At 31.7% G+C, this 24,408-nt stretch overlaps 3 protein-coding genes and 1 long non-coding RNA gene across 4 annotated transcripts in view; all 4 read left to right on the top strand.

Moving 5' to 3' along the window:
* LOC131668921 (protein prenyltransferase alpha subunit repeat-containing protein 1-A) overlaps positions 1–12,736 on the top strand; it is a 54,291-nt gene extending 41,555 nt beyond the window's left edge. Inside the window, exon 2 of the mRNA XM_058943411.1 lies at positions 7,255–12,736. Within this exon, the coding sequence (XP_058799394.1) occupies positions 7,255–8,455 (1,201 nt within the window). The 3' untranslated portion in view covers positions 8,456–12,736. The remainder of the gene's footprint in view (positions 1–7,254) is intronic.
* Positions 12,737–16,527: 3,791 nt separating this feature from the next.
* On the top strand, positions 16,528–17,351 carry LOC131668606 (uncharacterized). Its single transcript, XR_009302300.1, has 3 exons — positions 16,528–16,628; positions 16,953–17,081; positions 17,243–17,351. It is a non-coding gene; the product is annotated as an uncharacterized LOC131668606 (long non-coding RNA).
* A 536-nt stretch (positions 17,352–17,887) lies between these two features.
* On the top strand, positions 17,888–20,569 carry LOC131668913 (uncharacterized). The gene has a single exon (XM_058943399.1). The coding sequence runs from the start codon at positions 17,888–17,890 to the stop codon at positions 20,567–20,569; it is 2,682 nt and encodes an 893-aa protein (XP_058799382.1).
* Positions 20,570–20,641: 72 nt separating this feature from the next.
* Positions 20,642–21,703, top strand: LOC131668905 (ATP-dependent DNA helicase pif1-like). Its single transcript, XM_058943388.1, has one exon. The coding sequence runs from the start codon at positions 20,642–20,644 to the stop codon at positions 21,701–21,703; it is 1,062 nt and encodes a 353-aa protein (XP_058799371.1).
* Positions 21,704–24,408: the final 2,705 nt, after the last annotated feature.

Here is a 24,408-nt window from a genome sequence, read left to right as displayed (position 1 = left end):
ATGGAACTTCTAGATTCACTGATACAGTAGCCTTATCTTATGAAGAAGTGTATCAAAATTTTTCCGCGAACGAGAAAAAGTTAGAAGCTTCACATAAATACGAATGGATAGATCAAGAAAGACCATACGATGTACAACTTGAATCAGAAATATATAATTTTGAATCAATAAAACAAAATGTACTAGGAAAGGAACCTCGAGAATTATTTAAAATGTTTTTTTGTGATAGAATGAGAGATTACATTATTGAAGCGACAACTGAAAATGGATTTGAATTAGATCCAGATCATTTCAACAAATTTTTAGGTATTATCATTTTTTCCACTTCCAATATTCGTAAAAGCTATAGAGATTACTGGTCGACTGATGAAATGTGGCATTCCGATGTTGTTTCAGAAACGATGAATAGAAATTTGTTAGAAAAAATTAAGTCTAATTTGAAAATTTCGAAAAATTCGGATAAGACTGATAATGACAAAGTTTGGAAAGTTCGTGTAATTTTAAACATTTTCAGAGAAAATGTAAAACAGTTTGGATTTTTTTGCTCTTCTTTATCAATAGATGAAATGATGATTAAATTTTTCGGTCGCACGCTTCTAAAACAATTCATCAAAGACAAACCAATACGTTTTGGAATAAAATTATGGCCCCTTTGTACTTCTAATGGATTTGTTTTAGAAATAGATATCTATTGTGGAAAAAATGATAGTCAAAGTGACACGAAGTTCTCTAAATGCAGTTTAGGATCTCGGGCAGTGATGAATATGCTTCATGTTTTTCTAACATCGGTCGATAAGAATGATGTAGCTAAATATCATCTATATTTTGATAGATTTTTCACATCCCCTGATTTACTGGTACACTTGAAATAATAAAACCTGCGTGCAACAGGTACGGTTAGAGATGATCGTGTTTTTACAAAGAAGATGTTTCCAAAAGTGTTGGATAAATCAAGTAAAAACTCGAAAACATTGATCAAAAATCCCGAACAGAAGACATTGATAGATAAACATAAACTAGATAAAAAGAAAGCTGTTAGAGGATCTTATGTTGTAAATCATGATAAAACCAGTGGTATAAATTACATTACGGTAATGGACTCGAAACCAGTGTCCATATTATCTACAGCCGTTGGCGTTACACCTACTATTCCAATGGAACGATTCGATAAAACAGCTAAACGTAAAGTACCAATTGAATTTCCTGGAGCATTCAAGACATACAACAAATTTATGGGAGGAGTTGATCTTCATGATCAATACTGCAGTGATCTAAAAACGAATATTGGTTCAAAGAAATGGACATGGGTTATTTTATGTAGATTGATCGAGTCTTCACTGACAAATACTTTGATTTTGTACAATATGGTGAACAAAAAGAGAATGTCTAGTAAAGATTTTGCAAAAAGTGTTGCAAAGTCTTATTTAGAGCAACCGATTGAAAAGTTATCATAGCATTTGAAACTCACAATACCTGATCGTAGACGAATGTGTATAAAATGTACCATAAGAACAATATTTTATTGCTATGAGTGCAAAACTTATTTCTGTGATACTTGTTTCAGAGAGTATCATCATATCCACAATAAATCCACAAAATCTTCACAAAGAATATGCAAAGCTAGCAATGACTGCAAGAAACGTACGAATATTTATTGCGAACAATGTCAAGAGTATCTATGTGCAAATTGTTTTGACTCTTACCATCTTGAAAAAACAGGTACGCTTGATGAATAATTTCTTCCACTATTGCATCAATTATTTTGGAAAATACTAGAAAAAGTGCTAAAAATTCAAGACAAAATGTAGCACTTAGATTTGCGATTTTATCAACACAAACTGATTTTGGTATTACCGACGCCATATTGGATCCGCCATTTTGTAAAATTGAAATTGACACTAGTATTGTATTCAGCGACATCGAAAGTATAGGTAGTATATATTCATTCTCTAAATCGGCTTTTATTTAGAAAATTTTAAATTTCCCCGCTTGTCAACATGTTGCTGGCCGCCATCTTGGAAAAATGTTCCAGGAAAATTCGTAATGCCTAGGTTTATCAAAGAACTAACATTTTCAATGTAAATCTACATTTTCATCCTGATTCTATAAATTTCAGCAACTAATTTCTGAAAGAAATATTCTAATGTAATACTAAATTTTCATCAACATTCAAGACGCCATTTTGTAATTTTCCGTGAAAAATATCCTAATTCTGACTGCAGATTCGTAAAGAGCGGGAAATTTTACAATAGAAAAGTGACTTCTAGTATACATTTTCGATTATTTTGAGGTTTTCCTCGGTCAAAAACAAATCGACTATAAAATGGTGCCTTGGGAAGAAATGGGTTAAGGAATTGAGCCCGCGAGCGAGAGCATACCAGCTAACGCCCCAGCAGAGTATCTTCGAAAGCGGCCTTTGTCCACCAGCCATGCCATATCTGAGGAGATCACCAGCCGGCAGAAAGACGATCAACGTGCCAGCCCAGCGGAGTTCGCCAATTAACAGGTCATACTCTCTCCTCTCGTTTCTCTTCCTTAATCGGTTACAACCCTTTTTGGCTATTCGCGACTTGTGCGCTGTGCCAGGCTCTTGCAGGCCGGCACAGCTGAATTAGTGGTTAAGTTTTCTTTCTTTATTGTGTATCGAGTCGGTTGTGAGATGGCAAAGCGCTCACGTGCCGGTCATCTCATTTAGTGGTAAGAAGTTATTGTGTATTAGGTTAAGGTTTGATAGATTATTTTGTTCGGCATCGCTCGATGTAGCGATTTTATAATAAACGTATTTGGTTGGTAAAAGATGAGAATATTTATTGCGATAGCCTTTCCTTTTCTGCCTTGCTGGAAGCGATACACCACCTCCCTTACCTCCCCTTTAAAGGATTTGGCGATAGCGGAAAAGGATTATCGGCCAAGGACGGCCGACGCTATTACAATTTATCTAGTTATTGTTGTTTTTTACCTTCTATTTGAAAACCTACACCCTGATAATCGTTCAGAAATTTTATGCATTCCAATAATGTTGGTTCTCTACTGGTTATAATATTTGCATCTACTTTTCCTATGCAGTTTTTTAGAACTATTAGTGCTTCCGCGTTTCGTTTGCCTCTCGTATCAGCCATCGTAGCCATATCGATTTCGGAAAGAGAGAGAAAAAAATTTTGCCGAACCCTGCTTTTGTTAATAATAAAAAACCCGGAGGGGTCCCCAACTGTTACGTCTTACGCAACGGCCGCGGATTGAGAATAGTTACTCAATCGCGACTGTCTCTTTTCGGTCAACACGTAAGCGCTTTACCATGGGTACGAGACTAAGCAAGAGCAGGCTGGCAATCACACCAATACACCGACTAGAAAAAGTAACGGTTAATAAAAATAGATTTACCTGAAATTTGACTCGTCCTATAACTCGTACTGGATTATCCAGGGATAGATTGTAGCTATATTGAGTAAGCGTAAGACCTTTTCTAATTTATAATAAATGACAAATGGTATTTTATTTTAAATATTTATTAATCAGAACAAACGATACAGAGACTTCCGGAGTCTTTCGGAGTAAAATACTAAGTTCCTCTAACAGTCGTTCTCGTACCTTTTTTATAAGGCAAAACACATGAAACTAGCCCATAAAGGGTTACACCCATAAGGGGAGCACGCGTCACCAAGAATAAGTGTAATGGCTCTATCTATGAGCTATTTTCTTATTTTCACTGAATTAGTGCAACCCGCTAAACTCACCAATCTAATTACATCAATTAGCATATTAAACGGGACTACATCATATATTATATAATTGTTTTAGTACTAGAGTCAAATTTTATGACCATATAAGGAGCGTGACATCACCTACTTATAGATATAGATGTGATAGTTTTTGTTGTTTTATTAAAATATGTTAATTAAGAGTAATTTCGATGAAACAAAGCATTTTTTATATAGAATTTAGGGCATAGATTTAGATTATAATAATTTTAATTGACAACTTTATAATTCATTGATCTTAACTAACTAATCTAGTATTTACATTATAAGATTTTATAAAAAATCTTTACAAATATGAAAATTGATTATGATTCAAATGTTATTAACTGATTTAACTATTTCTTTTTAGCAATTACTTCTACTAGTGATAAACTATTAATATATGTAAAATTTTATCCTTGTTTTATTGTAAATATTGCGTTATCACATTAATTAACTTTATTAGTTAATAACATTTGACGATACTTTTTGCGATAATTGTAAATTATACTAAAATGATCTATATTTACTTCTGTAAAGTTTACATGTTTTAAAATTCCATTGTTACTGTTTATTCTCTTGTAAATTTGAAAAAATGATTTGGTACAATTGTGTAAACAACTTGAAGACCAATGTCATGAATTCAAACCTGCGACGAAAAATGAGGGGTCCCATTTAAAAAGTAGGATTGACATCGAAATGATTTTGGGGTGGGGTGACCCCTTTGGACTCCACACGTATTACATGATTTGTACGTAAAATTGCCCGCTCTATCCGAATCCGGGATATAAAATTGGGGTTTTTATTTAAAAATACAAAGTTAACCTTCAAATAACCTTGAAAATCATTCTCAAGGTGAACACTGAACAGAAAAGTGGGTGACCCCCATTGTTCTAAACAACTTTTGCATGAACAAGTTTTTCGTACAACGTGAACTTTTCGAGATATTCAGGTCCGTCATTTAAAATGGGACACCCTGTATATACAATGTTAATTTGCTTCTCCAAGTCCTTGAATCTCATTTTAGTTTGGTCACACTCAAACAAAGATATTTCAAGATGAATTAAATTACCAATATTTTAGTAAATCTAATATTCATAAATATGTGGTTACCTTCCGACTGCAATAACTACATTTTTTTCTAATAAAATACGTTGATTTGACAAATTTTTATGTTTTTTCTGATTGCAATCGTTTCTATTTTTCATTTTCATTGTCTTTCTATTCTATTAAATATATCTATTTTCAAACGATATATTGCTTTGGTTGTTGATCACGTAATAAAATCTGAAAATAATTAGTAACTATCACATTAAAGCAACATACCTGTTTAAAATGTACGCGGGTATTTGCGTGTGTATGTATGTCTGATTCCTCAAAAAAATGGAATAAAAAAGGCCTACCCTAAAAAACGCATGTGACATCATTTTTTCGTTAGTTGTAGTTGAAAAAAATATAAAATTTTACATTGAAAAAATACAAAGAACTACTGCTCATAATTTCATAACTCAGAATTCTGAGATGTACAGGAGATTACAGAGGCAGCAAATTAAAAGTCAGAATATCAACATTTGTTTACATGTTGTGTGGTTCTAAATCATTACGTTACATAAATAATATTCGTATAATACATTTTTTAAAAAAGGAAAATTAAATTTTTAAATCTTATTTTCAAAAACTATTCAAAAACTACACGAAATCTCGATACTTTTTTGGAAACCTCTTAGTATATGAATTAAGTCAATTTTTATACATATTGTAAAATTATAAAATTATGGAATCACGTTTATAGAAAAATTTCAAACGATTTTGGTATTTGAAGGCTGTAGAGTGATCTTATTAAATTTAAGATACCAATACATTAGTTTTATGGATGTCAAACCCTAATTGTTATTTAGATTTTATAATCGATAAACAACAGCCTGAATGTGTTCCTTATAAGGATTTTTATCATTGAATAAAATAATTGTTTTTAGTAGGAACAGTAATTATATTTAATATTTACACAGGCTGAGATCCAAAAAAATCTAGAAATCTGATAACATATTTCTGACGTTATTCGATGAGCTGAATTTGAATCTGGCTACAAAATTGATCTGTGACCTAAGATTTTCGAGGTATTTTAACTTAAAAGTTTGAAAATTCACGATTATTTGCTATGTTCAATATTATGTAACATTGTAAATAAATTTTTGTTTTAAGAATCAATAAAACCATAACAGAACAATACTCTAGCTCTTTAAATCCTATTTTTTTTGAATGAGAAATATCTTTTTTTCTCGTTGAGATATCATTGAATGATGTTAAGTATTTTAGTAATTTCGAAACAACATCAAACTCACAGGTTACAGGGGTTAGAAGTTAAGGCAATTGAAGTTCAAAAGTTTGGAGTATTATAGATGTATGAGATGATTGGTTTGTTTTAATGTAAGTGCAGAACTGTTGAAGTATTTACTACAGGCCATGATATTTCGAAGGAGAAAAAAGATAACTTGTATCCAAAAAATGGGTTTTTGTGGGCAAGAGTGTTGCTTTGCCAACTCTACTGGTTTTTAAGAAAAAAATGTATTCAAGGTGTTACATAACCTTAAATATAGCAGAATATCCTGATTTTCGCACATTTAGGTTAGAATATTTTGGAAGCCATAGGTGATGGATTAATTGGAGCCAGATTCCGATTCAACGCTTTAAAATCTTACGGAAAATACTATCGATTATCGTAGTTTCAAAGATTTACAATAATTCGGAAATGATGTACATATTGAACGAAACAATACCAAATTATATATGTCTTCGTCTTTTTATAAAGAGCCTTTGATTCTCGCGCGGCTATTGTTCGTACAGATTCGGTAGTTGGCACTTCTTTCGGTCAAATTCAATTCTCTCTTTGTCCATTATTTTATTTTTATTTCTATGCCTTGTACAACCGTTTAGTCTACTTTGTGTGCGTACGTTCTCGAATTACTTTTTTCGCAAATTAGATAACAATAAAGATTGTGCTATTTATTTGATTGTATCATTCACTTGCTTTTATTGTGCAATAATAGTAATTTTTAGTGCGTTTGTAAACGGTGGATTTATTCTGAATATCTGAATTTGACCTGATTGTTTATATATGTTCACGCATTCTCTTGAATGGTTCTACTTATGTCAATAGATGTCGACTTATTTAATATACTCCTGGAATTGCTCCATATGTTCGTAAATTCACCTGAACTATAATTTGATGATTTACAAATATATTAAAGTTAGCTTTTTAAAAATGAATTGTTTTCGATCATCCATACTTTTTTTCATTTAAGACAACATTTATTAATTTAAAATAAGGTTTCTGTTTAAATTTTGTCGTTTTTTTTACGATTATTTATTTGAATTAAAATTATAAAATGTTTTTTATAAACATCAATTTTTGTTTTGAAGCTATCAAAAGTAAAAATATTTTGAAATTCCTTCTTTTTAACGTATAAATGCAAATTATGATAACTATAATGAAACCCTAACTTTTATTCTGTTTCAGGAGTACATTTGAAATTATTCCACTTGAAAACAACAGTAATATATCACCAGTCATTCAAAATGGAAGATCACTTGGTCTCGCCTCATGGTGTATTAAACCTCTTTTTTGTTACGTGTACCGTCATATACTTGAGACTAAGCGAAACTTGTCTCAAGCAACAACAACATGTATTTCTCGTTGGCTTTTAGGAGCTCTGGTATTAAACCCGGACGTGTGTACATTTTGGAACATGCGGAGAGAGCTAATGCAAAATAATAAGTTGGATCCAATCAGCGAATTACATTTTGTAAATATAGTAATTTATCGTAAAGCTCAAAGTTTTGAAGCTTTTTCATACAGACGTTGGTTATTGACATTAATGTTGCATTTTCATAAAGAAATTCTTGATACAGAATCTCTACTTCGTAAAGAATATGAAGTCACCACGATAGCAGCCACTAAACATAGAAATAATTGGCTTGCTTGGACATACAGAACATATATTGTTCTGATATTCCGTCAAATCTTTGTTGACAAATTTTTTAGTTATTTATATGAAGAGTGGGAACAATCAACAATATGGTGCAATTCTCATATTTCTGATTTTAGTGGATTTGCGTACAGACAGTTCCTATTGTGGAATTTGTTATTGTATAAAGCTGGTAACATAAAGAAAAATCGATCGGTATTATTAAAACGGCATCAGAAAAATATTTACAAATTTATATCAGTTGCAAACGATGGATATAAAAAAATGCAAGTTTCTGATAAGGAATTTACTAAAGGGTTCTTAGATCTTTTTAGGAAAAAAAGTAATAAAATATGTTCAGGCAATGATTTGGAAAATTTTTTTATGAATCTGTCATATTGGACAGAAGATTGTTTACTAAATGAAGAGTTAATAAATATTTTTCCAGATCATGAAACTCTATGGTATCATAGACGTTTTTTAGTTATTTGTTTTCTTGCTTTAACAAACAATATGATTAATTTATTATCTGTGAGAAATACCTGTTTATTTAAAAACGAATTTTATAATGGAAATAGTAACTATACCAGTTTACTCTTGTCAAATGATGTTTCCTTAAAAGATGTTCTTACTACTGCCTTTCGAATTCGAAATAGAAAATTAATTAGTTTAACCAAAAATGATAAAACTTACGTACATTCTCATAAACAAAATTTTTTTCGTTTTTTAATTCGTCATCATATAAAACCCTAAAGTATCGAATTTCCATGTTTGTATTCTCTTCTTAAATATAAATTTCATATTTTATATATATGAATAACTAGCTTTTATTAGTAGGAAAAAGAATCTCGTTATATCTCCCCACCTCCTCCAAATATATGTATGTATAATTACAATTTATTATTATTATTTAAATAACAGGTACACAAACAAAAATAAGTTACACCCTTATTTTTACAATTAGTTCATCCAAATTGAGATTCTTGAATTGCAAAATCTTCTAAATTCCTATAAAAATTTTCAATCATTGTCTTTTCTCTCAACGACTCACCAGTTCTCGCTAGAACATTGGAGGTCAATAGTAAGAGTTTTTCTTTTCATTAATTGCTAATGTTAAGTTTTTGGATTATACTTCAAAATTAATAAGTTAAATTGTGAAAACGGAATTGTAAATATCAAGCCACGTGCAGCGTAACATACATGTTTATATATGAATGTGAACTTCGCTAAATGAGGGTCGGTCAATAATTCCGTAACTTCAGAAAAAAAAACACTATTTATTTAAATAATTCCAATTTATTTTTGAACATAGGTCTTCTTTACATCTATAAATTTATTATAGCGGTGTTCAAGCTTTTTTATGACCTCTGAAAAGTAATTTTTATCTAACTTCTTAAAATGGTAATTTATTGCAGCAACTACCTCTTTGTTGGATTAAAATTTTTTACCCGCAAGCCAAATTTTCGTGTCAGGAAACAAAAAATAATCTGGAGAATAAGGTGGATAAAGAAGTATTTCGTAGTATAAATTAAATAATTTGGCTGGTGCAATGGGACTCATTTGAGCTGGAGCATTATGGTGATGGAAAAGAACTTTGTAGGTAATCGATTAATGTTCTACCACTGGAGTCCCGAAAATTGTAGCCATGACTTTTCCGGCTGATCGTAAGGTCTTCGCTTTTTTCGGTGCATATTCACTTGACACAGTCCACATTTTCGTCTGATTTTTCGTTTCTTGCTTATAATAATGAATCCTTGTTTCCTCAACAGTAATTTAGCATCACAAAAACTCCTTCAGATTACATTGAAATATGTTGAAACATTGCTTACGTATATTTCAGTGTAGTCCTTCTATGTGAATTGGAAAGAATCGGTATATGTTTTATATTAAATTGAATAATAACAGTGATTTCATTACGTGCTTGTATCAATTTATACCTGTCATTGGAGGTAAAAGATTAAACTCATGTAATTTTCATGTGTTTTTAGATATTTATTAACATAGAGAAGAGAGAGAGAGAGAGAAAATATCTTGATTTTCAAAAGATATCATTTAAATAAATTCAAAAGAAATCATCTAAATATGCTTTACTTTGATTTTTTATTGAAATTAACAATATGTACATATGCTATTATAATTTGCTTTTTTTTAGTATATGAAATAAACGATCTACTACAAATTTTCGCTACTCATTAATCTACCAATTATCAAACCCCATAATTACGTCTATCTTGTTGTATATAAATTCATGTGAGATCAATAGAAATGGAAATAGAAATTCTCGAACCTCCTACAACATGTAAGTACCGAAGATACTGACTCTGTTTTCCTCCCTCCCTTTCTCTCTCTCTGCACACTCTCATTTATATGATCCATTAAGTATAGTCTCTGCTACAATTACACGTACTTTTAACTAACTCATACTTAATTTGTTCACTCAATTCTCGTTTTCTTTCCTCACTCGTTTGTCGGTATATTCTTAACTTACGTTTTCGTTTATCTAAACTTGACGACGCTCTCCATGGTTTCAGAGAGCAAGACTTGTCAGTGATATTGTTATGTCAGACTGAACTTTACCTGCGATGTTACCCGCACCATGCGAAATCTTGGATCTTTAATAGACGGACCGGCGAGACATTTACTCTCGGCTAGTTCCTGAGGAAGCAGATTCCTCTTCTTTATATCAATGGGTAATATCATCATCGGCTGAAATTCCCGTTATATAACATTTGTAAAAGGATAATCGGTTTTTTACAATTGAATATTTGTCCGCGACTCTATTAAATTATTTGCGCGGAGAGCGTGAGGCACGAATGCTCCGGCTACAAAGTAATCTGCCATGCGTGCAAGTTGCAATGTTCGCGTGAGAGAGAGTTTAGATTGGAAAGAACAGGACACAATATAAAAATGATGCCAACAATTTATCAGAACATATTTTATTGCCGATCCATTCGTTAATAAATAAAATAAAAGAAAATACAAAAACAAAAAAGAAAAAACCAAAATGATCTACCGACAATACCACCTCTCCAACGGCGAACATCTTACGCGAATGCATGTCTGCACTGCGGTAAGATTCCTTCGTCTAATTTGTAGTAGCGTAGAATGCACAACCGTGGCATAATGGACACGGTTGATAAGCGAAAGCTAAGGGTGACGACACTCGCGAAATATGTGCACGTTTATGGTGATAGGAGGAAAGAGAGAGCTCACGCTGTTGCTGCTGTCGCTGTTCCTGCCGTTGCTACCATTACTCTGCTGCTACATGGAAACTGTAAACAGGAGAGTGAACATAATGTATAAGCCTTGACGAACTGACATGACCATCCCTCCATCCCTTGCGGGTATATAAATATGAGTATCTGAAAAACAGATAGACATATCTCTTTATTATTAGAGTCTTGGTCATTTCTGTTTTCGTTTGTTCTATATGGTATTTACTGTATAATGTGATGATCAGGATATGGATAGTATGTCATATTCTGTGGCTGCTCCATCTCTGTAGGATACTTCAGGTATCTTGCTCCGTAAGATACGAAATAAGTGTATTAATCACATTTTTTACTCTAGTATGACTAATAGCATTTATTAGTTTCAAATTATATTGGTAGCATTAATGGTGTGAATATTTTACACTATAATCTAAAAGAATTTCAACAGTTTCCAAAACACAATATCTGTCAGCAAAATGTAGAGGGGTGAATCCTGGCAAAACTGGAGAATTAAAGGGAATATTGCCATTTATAGATATACGTATCATTCTTTCATATATACTTTCATACATTCTTTCATATATTTCTACAGCTTTTACATGGTTGGCCATACATGCAACATGAAAGTGAGAGAGTCTAAATTTATTAGACAGTATCAAATTAAGCTAAAAAAATTTACAATGAATCACTACTTTTTATAATAAAATCATGTTAAAAAGTTTAAATAAATTATTTCAACTTATCTGTCTTCTGCCGAAAACTTAATAGTATTCAAAGAGTTTGAGGATTTTATTTACTCTAGGTATCAGCCATGTAGTCTGGGCGCTGGTGATATTTGACTATATTTGAAAGGTCTTCTCGATAATTTTAGTTTACTTTTTTTTTTTTTTGGGTCGCTGAATCGATTTTTCAATGTTACCGAGCCGAATTCCTTTCCAATTATTGTTATAAACAAATTAAGTTGCAAAATTGCGTTTATTTGCGTTTTAAATCGGAAAAATTTAATTTATTGTAAATTTGAGCCTAGATTATGATTCTACAGCAAAAAAAAATATATAAAAGTATATAACTTTTAATAAATTTGTTTTCATTTACTCGATATAAATACATTGATGTTTACCGGACTGTAGCCGTGAAGCGTACATACACTGCGCACCGCGCCGCTTAATGAATTACAGCTTTCTTTCTGTAGTTTTTTTATATCGTCTTTTTGGTACTTTTCTCGACTTTTTATAATAATAAATTATTAATTGTGCAACGGTAGTCGATTCAATTAATCGATCCGTTTTATTACTCACGTGTTAGTTCGAACGATTAAGAGAGAGAGAGAGAGAGAGGGCGCGCGAGCGTTTGAAATGGGCAGTTTAGCCTCAGCTGCTTTCGCGAATATACGGCCAATCCGATTTGCACTGTGTTTCGCCGTTTCGATTAAAGTTTCCTGGGACAATTTTGATATGTGCGTGCGTGAGTGGTAAGGAAGCATTAAAAAGTAGCAAGCAACAGCAGTGTAGCAGCAGCAAATTGCAGCAGATTAGAGAGTGAGGTAGCGCAGCTGATCAATTGGAGGAGCATCGACAGTTGATTTCCTTCATCAACAATTACGGCTGATCACCGTAATTGCATCGCAGGGGAGGTGCAGTTCCCATTATTATTGCGTGACAAAATACGTTCGGAAGTATTTTATCAACCGCGATATTGAATCTTTTTGTATTCGCGCCGAGCGTTAGTTTCGCGGAAGTTTTCGAATTTTCTCTCTCTTTCTCTCATCGAATATTAATAATTGATTGTAAATCCTAATCGTATGCGTTAGTCTTTCGGCCCAAAAAAGACTGTAATTTTTATTGATTAAAATTAGTTAATTTTATTTGCCGATTACGTCATTTCATTTCCTATTAGCTTAAGCGATTTATAAAGGCTTAGGTTTTAATCCGATTTCATCTAGGGGATAAAGCGGATTACGCATAAAGTCACTCACACCTAAGATACATCGAGTGTCACAAGTCAAGTGACTTAAGGTGAATTCAATTCAGTTGGAAAGAAGACACCGAAACGAAATCATCTGGCGTAAAGGCGGATACACGTACAACCATATGTGTTTAACGGAGCGGCGGTTAGCTCTGCATCGTGGGAGTTTGTGCTTAAATAAATTTTCCATTTTGTTAGATACCCCCTCCCCGCCGTCACAATTGATATTGAAAAAAATTAGATATTTCTAATAAATATTTTTTATACTTTTTAACAAACATTTTGATAAATAGATAGACTTGTATATTTTTTTGTAGTAAAATAAACAAATATTTAATCAATAAAATATTACATATTTTCTTTTCCCCTTTATAAAAAAGAGAATGCGCCATGTTGAAAATTTTTATTATATTTCTGATTGGTCGAAGTCGAAACAAGCGCGAGAATAAAATTTGAATTGATTTAAATTGAATTTAAATCAAATTTTAATTTCAATGTAGTTGATATATCGATTTTACTTTTCAGTTATATCAAATATCGATTTGTACTATTTTATTGCTACTTATTTGTTATATCAAATTGCTTAAAATCCCCTTTATAAAAAACATGAAATCCTTCTAAAATCGACGACAGGGCCAGTCCCCCTCCCGCAGCCCAACGTACGCTTGTTGCGAATGCGCATAACAAAAGTCATCGATGAAAGACAAAAGCTGTCATAATCAGCCATAATTGCCTCTATCGTTCAAGCTTGCAGTGTATACGTATACATCGGCAACCGCAAGCATCCGTTCAATTTGTTAAAATCTGATTCTGTACAATACCTAGGTAAGTTTTATTTAAATGTTTAAGCAAATCCCATCGTCAGTTACATTTTATTTTTTAATTTTGCTAATAAAGCGAAAAAATATAATTCATTCATATTTCCATAACCTATACTATATACACGTGTTTGTCGCTATGCAGTTTGTATTACTTTTCCGTCAATATTTTATTTCATAATCTATATACTATATATACACGTGTTAGTCGTTATGCAGTTTATATTTCTTTTCCGTCAATATTTAATTATAAAAGTTCAATAAGTAATTGATTGACACAGATTATATTTCTTTTTCGTTTTTTTTATATTCGTCTTTCATACTATTCTTTTTTTATGTATATAGGTTATTACGATTTAAAGTCAATTATGGGTGAAAATATGGATAATGAACCCATTGAGTTATCAGCAAACGATGTTTTTGAAAACCTGACTGAATTTGATAAGACTACGTAAAAACATTCGATTTTTAATAAATTCGTTTATTTTATCATGCAATCATTTTGTAATTTGTATTTGTTATAGTGAAATAGTGGGTTTCATTGATATCCTTTATGCACCACGAGAAGTGGGCAAAAAGATGGAGTACAGATTATTTAAATTTGTTCTGACTAACGGAGACAAGAAACTATCATGTGTGATATGGAACGATGTAATTGCAAGATATGAGAATGACATTCGTCTTAATCGAGTGAGTATATATATATATATATATATATATGCCAATTATTTATCATTCAAACATATATATTCTATTTTAATTGAATTTTTTTATAGATCCTTCATATTACTGGTGCATTAACTAAAAATCCCAAGTCATTTGTAAATCATGAGGATGGATTTGTTCCTTGGGAACTAACAATTATGGGGAGTACTAAAGTTGAGTACCATGGCTATCACAATGCTGTAGATGTCGATACCCCTGCTCCTGACCCTACTCGTGTGACCTTCGAAAGCATTGTCAATCACGACAGTTCTTTAGTCTGTAAATAACTATTATTTTTTTAGATTCCAATAACTTAATCTTGATTCAACTTTAACCACTTATACTGTTGCAATTTCACTATTATTAAATAATTTTTGGTATGAAGCTAATAAAAATCTAAATTTTAATTTGTTGCAGTAATTGAGGGCTATTTGAAGCAAACTTTTAGAGTCATAGAAAGTCGCTATAGAAATATGAGCTATGGAAGCAGTGCCCTTACTGATGGCAACTTCAAAATCAACGTAGACATTACTAACTATATTCCATTGGACTACGAGATAGGCTCTAAACTCACAGTAATTGGAACTTTCAACTATACTGGTGAGTAAAATACATGATTATACAGACACATATGCATGCAAACTCTAAACACAAAAAATAATACACACACGAAAACAATTTGAAAAAATAAATTAATGACGTTGTTGTAAAATTATTGTATTAAATTGTTTTAAGGTGGACTGGGAACTATCAACTGTAAGAACGTACAGGGAATAATATTGGATCCCGCTGCTGCCAAGATGGAGCTACAACACTTGAGAAGAGGAAATAAATTTCCAAAACGCACAGCTCCTACCGAATAAAATAGATTTTTCTTTTTGTTTTGTAAGTTTCATCGTATGATGTAAGCAAATTTTATTTCTTTTTAAAATTTAATTACTTTTTTAATTGCACTCAAATTTTGACTTTCATTTCAATTCCACTCAAATTTTGAGAATGGATTTTTAGAAATTGTTTCATTCTTAGATTTCTCATTTGTAATATTTCGCACAGCTTAACTTCTTACTCGGTATTTGATTTTCAATTTTCTTTGATTTGACTACAGTAGTTTCTAATTTATCACACATTTAATTATGTATTATATTATTCAATTACTAGCGAGAAATTTTGACTCATTATGTAAAAACTACTTTACTTAATCTATGTGATTGTCATCGATATTTAAAAATTTTATTAGACTTAACTTGATTGTGTTCTGTATCTAATACATAATATCACCCATTGTCTACTGTGTTAAGTATAAATAACATTTATATACATTAAATGTATAAAATAAATGTTTTGTGATACTAAAGTATAGAAAATTATGTATTATTGTAATTTAATATTTGAATATGACAATGTAAAGACCACGTTTTGTAAAAAAATATTTCAGTAATACATATTTATATTTCAAAGGGACTGACTAAATGTAGTGGATAATAATAAAGTATTAATAAGTTTAAGTATCTGTCATTGATAAATACGTATTACTGACATATTTTTATATTGATATGTATTTTAATTTAAAAGATGTAACCTCTAAAACAAATGTAATTCTGAAGTTTTTGAATTATAAAATAAAATGAAACCCTTCCATCTTCTTGATATAAAATAATAAATACAATTTGCTAACTAAATTTCTTCTATTTTTTGCACGGAAACGCAACAATACAATCTATGAATCTCTTTGTTCAACACTGAAAGAAAACATAATTTCCGACATGATTATTTACGTAGGTAACTCAAATGATTTATTTACTTTCATTTACTTATTTCTTATTCTTATTTAATGTGAAACCATTTTTCAAATCACGCTCAGTTCTCAAATAAGACAAATAACAAGATAAAAGGGGGTTACTCTATTCTTTGAGCTGAAATAATAATAAAATAAAATGAAAGTGTAGTGTATTGTTTTATAACATTTTTTTTCTCTTAAATTACTTAAAAAGTATGTGCACTTGACAGCTACGTCGTGATAAAATTTCAATCGAAAATGTTTGCGCATGCGTGCTGTGCAGGGGTTGCTGCTGTAATCCATGTAGCAATAATGTTCATGTATGTATAACATATATATTTATATTCACTCAAATACGGTCTCAAAATAGACGACCACGTTTTTCTTCGTTGTGCAAATTTGCAAACATCAAAAAAAGCTGTACAGAATATAATTGCTGTAAATACGATGTAAGTATTGAGTAATATAAAAATAAAATAAGAATAAATGATTTAAAGATGATTCGAGAGATAAACCAAGATGCGTGCTTGAAGTCTAAGTATTTAAAGTGGCTCCTGAGGCATGGCACAAGATAGAACTTTCCTTAATTTCCGAAATGACGCGTATGCCACATTTGATTCCAATAAATATATATTTTTTTAAATGTATATTAACAGCGGACGTGACATGTAACAAATTGTACAATTTTTGGTTTACGCTACATATTCATCATACAAATTTGCTTAGAATGTGTTTCATGCTGTACGACATTTATATGAGGTTATTTTTTTCAGTTTTCATCGTTTGAAAAGTACCATCAACTTTACATTTGCATTTATAAGATTGAAAAGACTTCTTGCTTTTGCACTTTCAAGGAAATTAGGATTGTACTTTGAAGAAAATTGACATTGCACTTTAAAGAGGTATTATAACTTAATTTCAAGTCTCGGATATATATGTGTATACTGTTATTTTTACATCGGGAATATGATTTATCGAATTTTTGTTTTACGCTACATATTCATTATTCAAATTTGTTTTGGATGTGTGCTATATGACATTAATGAAAGGTTATTTTTTTCAGGTTTCATCATCCTTTGCAAGGTGCCATAATCGTTCCGTTTTCTACATATTTATGAAGAAATTCATTCATATTTTTGTTTCAATTAAAAGAAAATAATAAACGAATTGAAAGAGATATTTTCAGAAAATCATATTTTATTTACTTTTAATTGAAATAACTATACTTACGGCTAAGAGTATTGAATTTTTAGAAAGGAAAAATTGGATTCATAGCAGAAATTTGAATGTTGGAGATAATTTTTGTTTAATTATAAAGTGAAAAAAAACGAAATTATAACTAGAGCGAAATTTGAATATCAACCATCAGAAAAGATTTTACTTTACCCGAACGAACTTGAACTTTTATAGCGACATGAACAAACTAAAAGCATTTCACTTACAAAAGCATTGAAACAAAAGCATAATAATTAAAAATCGACAAGCCAACGAAACCTCAATCATCAAAAACTGAAACTAAGCATTTTACTGACAAATCACAATAACATTTTACTGTTAACTTTATACAGAAATTAATCATCTACTTCACAAACTATATTATTTCATTTCAAAAGCATCAAACTATCAACATTTGCTTTTATTACAACCAAATAGATTTACGTTTTATTTTTTATATAAATCCATCACTTTTTTATTAGACCTAAAAAAAATGGGAAGGAGAAAAATACTAAGTTCTCCAGAAGAAGAACAAAATTATCAAATTGAAAAACGTATGCGATATTCGGAAAATCAAAGAAATCGACGGCAGGCTGCGCGGAATAATTCTATAAATGATGCACAACAGAATGCTGTAAATCAAGCTACACGTAATAATTCTCTTAATAACAAGCAAAACTCCATAGTGGAAGAAAACTATTTAGGAAAAATGGATACATTGTGTACTCATTGTAACGCAAAACATTTTGATTCAGAAAGAGTGCAACGTAAAGGTTTATCTTTTAATGATTGCTGTTCCCATGGGGCCGTGGCTTTAGATAGAACACTAGATTTTCCTCAAGAACTTGCATTTTTATTTAATGGAACTCATGCAAAATCAAATAATTTCTTTGAGCACATTCGTTATTACAATAATTCACTGTCATTCGCTTCTTTTAATGCTAATTTAGTAAACTTTCAATCACGACGTCCTGGGCCGTATTGCTTCAAAATTCATGGTCAAATATATTATCAAATCAATACAGCTTTGTATCCTTCTGAAAATGAACAGCCAGCTTTTGGACAACTATTTTTTGTTGATCAAGAAGAAGCCCTCAATTGTAGATACACTCAAAATCCTCATCTTGATCAGGAAACTCTTTCCCTTTTGGATAAAACAATAAGAGAGAATAATATTTTTGCACAATCTTACGCAATGATGAAACAAGAAATAAATGATCAAAGATTATTAATGAATGAGGAGAATGAACCTGAATTACAATTATTATTTTCTTTAAAACCAGGATTTGACAGACGAAGGTTTAATTTTCAACGAACAAATGAAGTTGCTGCTATTTTCTCAACAACAGCAGACGGAGAAATCCCAGAGTCTTACGTTACTATTAGAAATAAAAATACGAAAGTTTTACATTACGTGAGTACTATGGATCCGAACGTGGAGCCATGGATTTACCCATTATTTTATCCTTACGGATCCAGAGGGTGGCATAAAAATATCGAATGTGCTAAAATTAATGAGAATGATAAAACCCGACGAGTAACTCGAATGGCTTACACCAAATATAAAATTGCTGTAAGACCAGATGAATTTAACGCTTTATTATTAGGTCGTCGATTATTTCAGCAATGGACGGTAGACTCTTACGTTAAAATCGAAAAAGACAGAATACAATGGTGTAAAGATCATCAACGAGAGATAAAAGCAGATACTTATCAAGGACTGCATGATTATTTACTAAATTCTGCTAATGATATTGATGGTCAAGTAGGAAAAACTGTTATTTTACCATCGTCTTTTATAGGGTCCCCTCGCCATATGCAACAAAATTATCAAGATGCAATGGCTTTAGTTGCTAAAACTGGTAAACTGGACATTTTTCTTACAATGACTTGCAATCCTAGATGGAAGGAAATTCAAGAAAATCTGCTACCAGGTCAACAGGCATCTGACAGACCTGATATTGTAGCTCGTGTATTTCATTTGAAAAAAAATCGTTTGCTTGATGTAGTCATAAAAAATAAGTTCTTTGGAGAAGTAGCATCTTATGTTTATGTTATTGAATTTCAAAAACGTGGTCTACCACATATGCATTTATTGATAACATTGAAACATTCTTATAAAATAACCACACCCGAAATGGTTAACAAATTTATATCAGCTCAACTTCCTGTTAAAGAGCTTGATCCAATTTTATTTGACATCGTCGTAAAAAACATGACTCATGGACCTTGTGGTGACTGGTGTAAGATAAAAAACAAATGCTCAAAAAAATTTCCAAAAGATTTTCAAAATGAAACAACATTGGATGAAAACGGCTATCCTAATTATCAAAGAAAAAATGACGGTATTACTCATGAACTACCAAATGGTCATGTCATTGATAATCGATGGATTGTACCGCATTGCCCTGAATTATTAAAAATGTTTAACTGTCATATCAATGTGGAGATTGTGTCAAGTGTTCGAGCCGTTAAATATTTGTATAAATATATCTATAAAGGACATGATGCCGCTACTGTAACTATTGGACATGAAAATACTGCATCTACAAATACCATCAATCACGATGAAGCAACTAATTTTATAGAAACTCGATATGTCGGACCCGTTGAATCATGTTATCGAATTTTGAGTAAAACATTACAAGATAAGAGCCATTCTGTGGAAAGATTACCAGTTCATTTACCAAATCAACAGTGTGTTGTTATTTCTAATGATGAAAGTAACTTTATAGAAAATCTGAATCAAGCAAGCAGCAAATTACTTGATTATTTCAAATTAAACATTGAAAATGAAAATGCACGTTGTTACTTATATAGCGACATACCATCTTTTTTTACTTACAAAAAAGAGAAAATAGACGGGGTCTCGGTAACTAAATGGACAACGCGGAAGAAACATTTCAACTGCATCGGACGAATGTTTTCTGTCAGTCCTACACAAGTAGAACTCTTTCACTTACGATTATTATTATTGCACGTAAGAGGAGCTACGAGCTTTGATTCATTAAAAACAGTTAATGGTATAGTACAACCTACGTTTACAGCAGCTTGCTTAGAATTAGGACTGATAGAGGATGATCAAGAATGGGCTAAAGCAATGGAAGAAGCTACATTGTGGATGATGCCACGCAGACTTCGACAATTATTTACTCGCATTTTAATACACTGCTAACCGATACATCCACAAGAATTGTGGGAGAAATTGAAAGATGCCTTGTCTGAAGATTTTTCACGGACACATGATATGGTTGTAAGTCATCAAATAGCGTATGCTGAAATAAATAATTTGTTAAATAATGAAGGTAGAAGTTTGTCTGATTTTCCTTCTATGAATCAAACAGTAATTACACATATTTCATCAGAAAATAATGATGAATTATTACAAACAGAGCATGCAGAAATCGGTAAAAAACAGTATGATGTATTAAATGAGCAACAAAAAGAAATTGTTGATATTGTTTTAGAAAAAGCTATTGATATCGATAATCTCGATAATAATTGTATATATATTAATGGACCGGGAGGATTTGGAAAAACGTTTATATATACAACTATTTACCATTTATTGTGCTCAAAAAATATTAAAGTAACTTCAATGACTTTTACTGGAATTGCGGCAATATTACTTCCAAAAGGGAAAACAGTACATAAGACATTTGGTCTTCCTGTCCCAATGTATAGCGATTCATCATCAAGCATTCGAGCACAATCTAAAGAAGGTCTTTTACTCAAAGAAACAAAAGTTTTCATTTGGGACGAAGCACCTATGGCTCCGAGATATGCATTAGAAATAGTAAACAGGACGCTACAAAATATTATGAACAATAATTTACCATTTGGTGGTAAAGTTGTGGTTTTGGGTGGCGATTTTAGACAACTTCTCCCTATTAAAATGAATGGAACACGAACTGAAACCTTGAATCTTTCTATTAAGTACAGCGAATCATGGCGACATTTCATAAAATACAATCTTACTACAAATATGAGAGTCTTGCCTAATGAAATAGATTTCGCTAAATTTCTATTATTAGTTGGTGACGGAACTCTAAACGATCAACAAGATAATATAACTTTGCCTGGTCACTGTATTCTTGATAAGAATGATGATATTGTTCGTCATGTATTTAAAAAATTGATTACAGAAAAGAAATTTGATGTAATAAGTAAACGTGCTATTTTGTCGGCGCGAAACCTTGATGTTGATGAATTAAATAAATTGGTTACTGATTTACTAGACATAACTACAGAACATATGAGAACTGTGACAACGGTGAATTTGATGAAATACTTTTGCCAGAATATTTAAACTCATTAAATCCTTCCACTTTGCCTCCACATGAATTACGATTAAGAAAAAATTGTATTATTATGCTAATTAGAAATATAAGTATTCATGAAGGTTTATGCAATGGTACGCGTTTACGAGTACTAGATTTTTCCAATCATTTGTTAAAATGCGAAGTTTTAACAGGTCACAAATCAAATAATATCGTATTTTTAAATCGTATTACATTATTTTCAGCAAATGAGTATCCGTTTACTTTTAAAAGACGCCAATTTCCGGTCAACTTAGCGTTTGCAATGACTATCAATAAAGCTCAAGGTCAAACATTTGAATATATAGCTATTGATCTTCGTAGGGATGTTTTTAATCACGGTCAATTGTACGTGGCTATGTCTAGAGTACGTTCATGGGATACTCTCAAAATTTATCTAGGTAATCAGCCACGGAACAGTTATACAGTTAAAAATTATGTTTTTAAGGAGCTTTATTCATGAAAAATTGAAGACACGATAATATTTCTAATATTAAGAAGAATAATAAATAAATAAGGCACGCGAAGCGCGCTGTGATAGTTCTAGTATCTTAAAATGTTTAATAAAGTAAACTCTATCCAATGCAAGACTAAGCGTCAGCAGGTCTCAGCACTTCGTAAGAAGCACTCTGACGTGCTTGCAATAGCGGCTTTGATTATCGTTAACAGGGCTGTATTATACCACAGACATGTATCGAAGTACTCGTGAATAGGTAGTATCCCAAGTGTTTGTATCATGTCGTAAGACAATAGTGTAGATTTCGATAAAAGTTTGTGCATTTTGGGTCAATTGAATTAAAAAGAAATTAACCAGTACATCCAATGGTTGTAAGAAAATACAAGAAGTTGCTACTCACAGAAAAGATGCCGTATTATTATGAATGAACCAGCTGCGATTTGAGGAGCTTTTTCAATATCACATGAGTAATGCTTGCTATAGATCCTACGTAGATAAAGGTAAAATAGAAAGAGCTGTAAATAAAATGAAAAACGAAACTATATTAGATCAACGTGCGCTAATAAACGTTACAAAAAAGAGTCATTGAATTACGAGATTGCAATTATCATCTTCGTTGAGTTTTTCGTCACAACATATTTGTAAATTTGATCGGGCAGACTAATTTTTAAAAATTACACGGCTTTACAAAATTTTACACAAATAATGTTTTTACCCAATGTTCAATTTGCAAAGAGCTAAAAATACTTTTCCTGCTAATATTTATTGTCATAAAAATTGCATAGAAATACTTGAAAAAATACGACTTTGGTGAAAAATCTCAATCTTAATTCAGAGAGCGCTAGTGCAATAAGAATAATGATTCAACAGATGAGAAGTTACAAGCAATTGCTCCGGCAATTAGTTCATTAATGTTGCGAATTCGTCGCAGAGAGATTTTTCATTTAGCAAGTGTTCGTTACCATGTTAATCAAGTTGCTGAGTCGAATTTAAATATTCTGAATGTAGATATAAAAAATTATTTAATAAATCATTACGGCAAAATAATTGAATTTTAGAATAGAAAAAAGCCAACATTATTTTACGATTACAATATATCTTTAGAAGATTTTGTACCACAGTTACAGCCGAAATATATATTTAAGGAAAATGCAAGAATATGGTATGATGAATTGAATAAGCTTGATTTTGAACTTGAAGATAGATTTTTTTATGCAGATAATTTCTTGCACACAACATTATTACATGAGCGACATAAAAATAATTACTCCTGGAGTTCCACAAGGAACAATATTATGACCACTATTTTTCATTTTATATGTTAATGATCTATTGGACATTTACATATGACGTGCTGGACATGAATTATATTATACAGGGTGTCCCATATTAAAGGAACCATCCCAAAATTTTCGACGGTTGGCGTTGTACAAAAAAATTGTTCAGACAATAGTTGTTTGGGACAATGGGGGCAACCTTTCTGTGAAATCCGATTCGACCTTGAGATTTATTTTCAAAGACATTTGAAGGTCAAAGTCATTTTTTGAATAGGAACCCATTTTTTTATCCCGGATTCGGAAAGAGCGGAAAATTCTACGTTCAGATAACGTATTATGTGAGGGGTGCGGTTAACCCCCCCCCCTCGCCTAAGGTCCTGTAGGGGTCAAATTTATGATTTTCTTCATCTATGCACAGGGATGATCGGGCAAGAGTAAGGTTAATTGTAATAAACCAATAACTCGATAACACAAATAACCCAATGATCCAATAACCCGATAACCCCAATAATTCAATGTAACCCCAATATCCCAAAAAAATTGTAGGGTCAAACAACAGTGATCTTGAGCTAAAACTTCAGGTTTATTTTCAAAGTCGACTTCATGTATTCAAAGCCTAATATTAAGCCTGTATTAACCTCACCCTTGCCCCGGTGGGAGGGGGGTGAACTGCTCCCCCAACATAATACTTTATCTAAACGTAGAATTTCCCGCTCTTTTCGATTCCGGGATAAAAAATGGGGGTCCTTATTCAAAATATCTCTTGGTTATTGGGTTATTGGGGTTATTGGGGTTATCGAGCTATTGGGTATTGGAGTTATTGGGTTATTACAATTAACCTTACTCTTGCCCGATCATCCCTGTGCATAGATGAAGAAAATCATAAATTTGACCCCTACAGGACCTTAGGCGAGGGGGGGGGGTTAACCGCACCCCTCACATAATACGTTATCTGAACGTA

Source organism: Phymastichus coffea, unplaced genomic scaffold (assembly GCF_024137745.1).
Source record: "Phymastichus coffea isolate CEN01 unplaced genomic scaffold, Cenicafe_Pcof_1.1 PCOF00006, whole genome shotgun sequence".
Classification (NCBI taxonomy): Eukaryota; Metazoa; Arthropoda; class Insecta; order Hymenoptera; family Eulophidae; genus Phymastichus; species Phymastichus coffea.
The sequence above is the reverse complement of the archived record's forward strand: the minus strand, read 5'-3'. Positions and strand labels throughout refer to the sequence as shown.